The sequence below is a fragment of the Lathyrus oleraceus genome, chromosome 5, assembly GCF_024323335.1.
Source record: "Lathyrus oleraceus cultivar Zhongwan6 chromosome 5, CAAS_Psat_ZW6_1.0, whole genome shotgun sequence".
In the NCBI taxonomy this organism is placed as follows: domain Eukaryota; kingdom Viridiplantae; phylum Streptophyta; class Magnoliopsida; order Fabales; family Fabaceae; genus Lathyrus; species Lathyrus oleraceus.
Genome location: NC_066583.1, coordinates 543,020,828 through 543,022,652, shown reverse-complemented (window position 1 = coordinate 543,022,652; position 1,825 = coordinate 543,020,828). Strand labels below are relative to the sequence as shown.

The 1,825-nt window shown below is 39.0% G+C and overlaps 1 protein-coding gene across 1 annotated transcript in view; it reads right to left on the bottom strand.

The window, feature by feature from the left end:
* LOC127081961 (uncharacterized) overlaps positions 1-547 on the bottom strand; it is a 606-nt gene extending 59 nt beyond the window's left edge. Inside the window, exon 1 of the mRNA XM_051022189.1 lies at positions 1-547. This exon is cut by the window's left edge and continues 59 nt beyond it. Coding sequence (XP_050878146.1) covers positions 1-547 — 547 coding nt within the window.
* Positions 548-1,825: the final 1,278 nt, after the last annotated feature.

Sequence of the window (1,825 nt, the reverse complement as noted above, 5' to 3'; positions counted from 1 at the left end):
CAACTACTGAGCAACATGCTAGTTCATTTCTACGAACCATTCTTATAATTCGCGCTTCTCTGTGGAAGTTCGCTTTGTACATTGACGATAATGTAGCTAAAGCATTTTCCACCTGATTTTCCTCTATAGGAATGTGATGAAAAGTGATTTCCTCAAAATACTTCATCAGTTCTATGACATGAGCGCCGTATCGGACCAATTTAGGATGACGGGTTTCCCATTCTCCTTTTACTTTATAGACGATTAGTGTAGAGTCTCCATACACCTCTAGGATTTTAATCCTTAGGTTAATAACAGCTTCAATGCCCATGATACATGCTTCGTATTCTGCCATATTGTTAGTGCAGTCAAAGCACAACCTTGCTATGAAAGGAGTATAACCGTTCCTTGGAGAGATTAAAACAACTCCAATTCCATGTCCCATGGAATTTGAGGTGCCATCAAATGCGGGCTTCCATCGGGCTCCTGGTCCAGGCCCTTCATCACCACCTATGATATTCTCATCATTTAGAACCATGACGTCTTCATCAGGAAACTCAAACTGCATAGGTTGATAATCTTCCACCGGTTGGTGAGCAAGATATTTTGATAACACACTCCCTTTTATTGCATTCTGAATAATATACTGAATGTTTTATTCAGACAACAACATCTGCTAACGAGCAATCCTATCAGTGAGAGTTGGTTTCTTGAAGATATACTTGGTGGGATCCATCTTTGATATCTACCATGTGGTGTGGGTTAACATGTATTGCCTCAGGCGTCGGGCGGCCCGTGCTAGTGCATAACAAGTCTTCTTAAGTAATGAGTATTTGAATTCACAGTCGGTAAACTTCTTACTCAAGTAATAAATGGCATGCTATTTTCTTCCTGTCTCATTGTGATGCATAAGCACACAACCCATTGATTCATTAAGTACTATTAAATAGATAATGAAGAGTCTCCCTGGAACAGAGGGTATCAAGATTGATGGCTCTTGCAAGTATTCTTCGATTTTATTAAATGCCCCTTGACAATATTCATTTCACTCAATGGCTTGATTTTTCCAAAACAATTTGAAATTTGGTTCACATGTGGCTATAAGGTGTGATATGAATCTAGCGATGTAGTTTAATCTCCCAAAGAAATCATGAACCTCTTTCTCAATACTCGATACTGGCATATTTTGTATGGCTTTCACTTTGTTAGGATCGACTTTGATTCCTCTCTGACTGACTATGAATCCCAGTAGTTTGCCTAATTTGACACTAAAAGTGAATTTGTTAGGATTCAAGCGTAGTTTGAACTTTCTCAGGTAAGCAAACAACTTCTGCAACCAAGTGACCATCCTTTGTCTCGGATTTGGAAATCATGTCATTGAAGTAGATCTCTATCTCTTTATGAATCATGTCATGAAAGAGGGCCAACATTGCTCTTTAATATGTTTCCCCAAAATTCTTCAATCCGAAAGGAATTACCTTGTAACAGAAGGTTCCCTATGGGTGATGAATATGGTTTTTCCCATGTCTTCCAGGTCCATTTTGATATGGTTGTAAACAATAAAGTCATCCATGAAGCAAAAGACCGAGAATTAAGTAGTGTTGTCCACCAATACATCGATGTGAGGAAGAGGGAAATCATCCTTCGGATTTTCCCTGTTTAGATCTCGGTAATCTACACACATTCTTACTTTTCCATCTTTATTTGGGACATGTACAATGTTAGCAACCCACTGTGGGTACTTTGCTACAGCCAAGAAACTTGCATCAAACTATTTCCTAACCTCTTCTTTGGTCTTGAGAGTTATGTCAGGACTCGTTCTTCTCAGTTTTTGCTTCATTGGCGG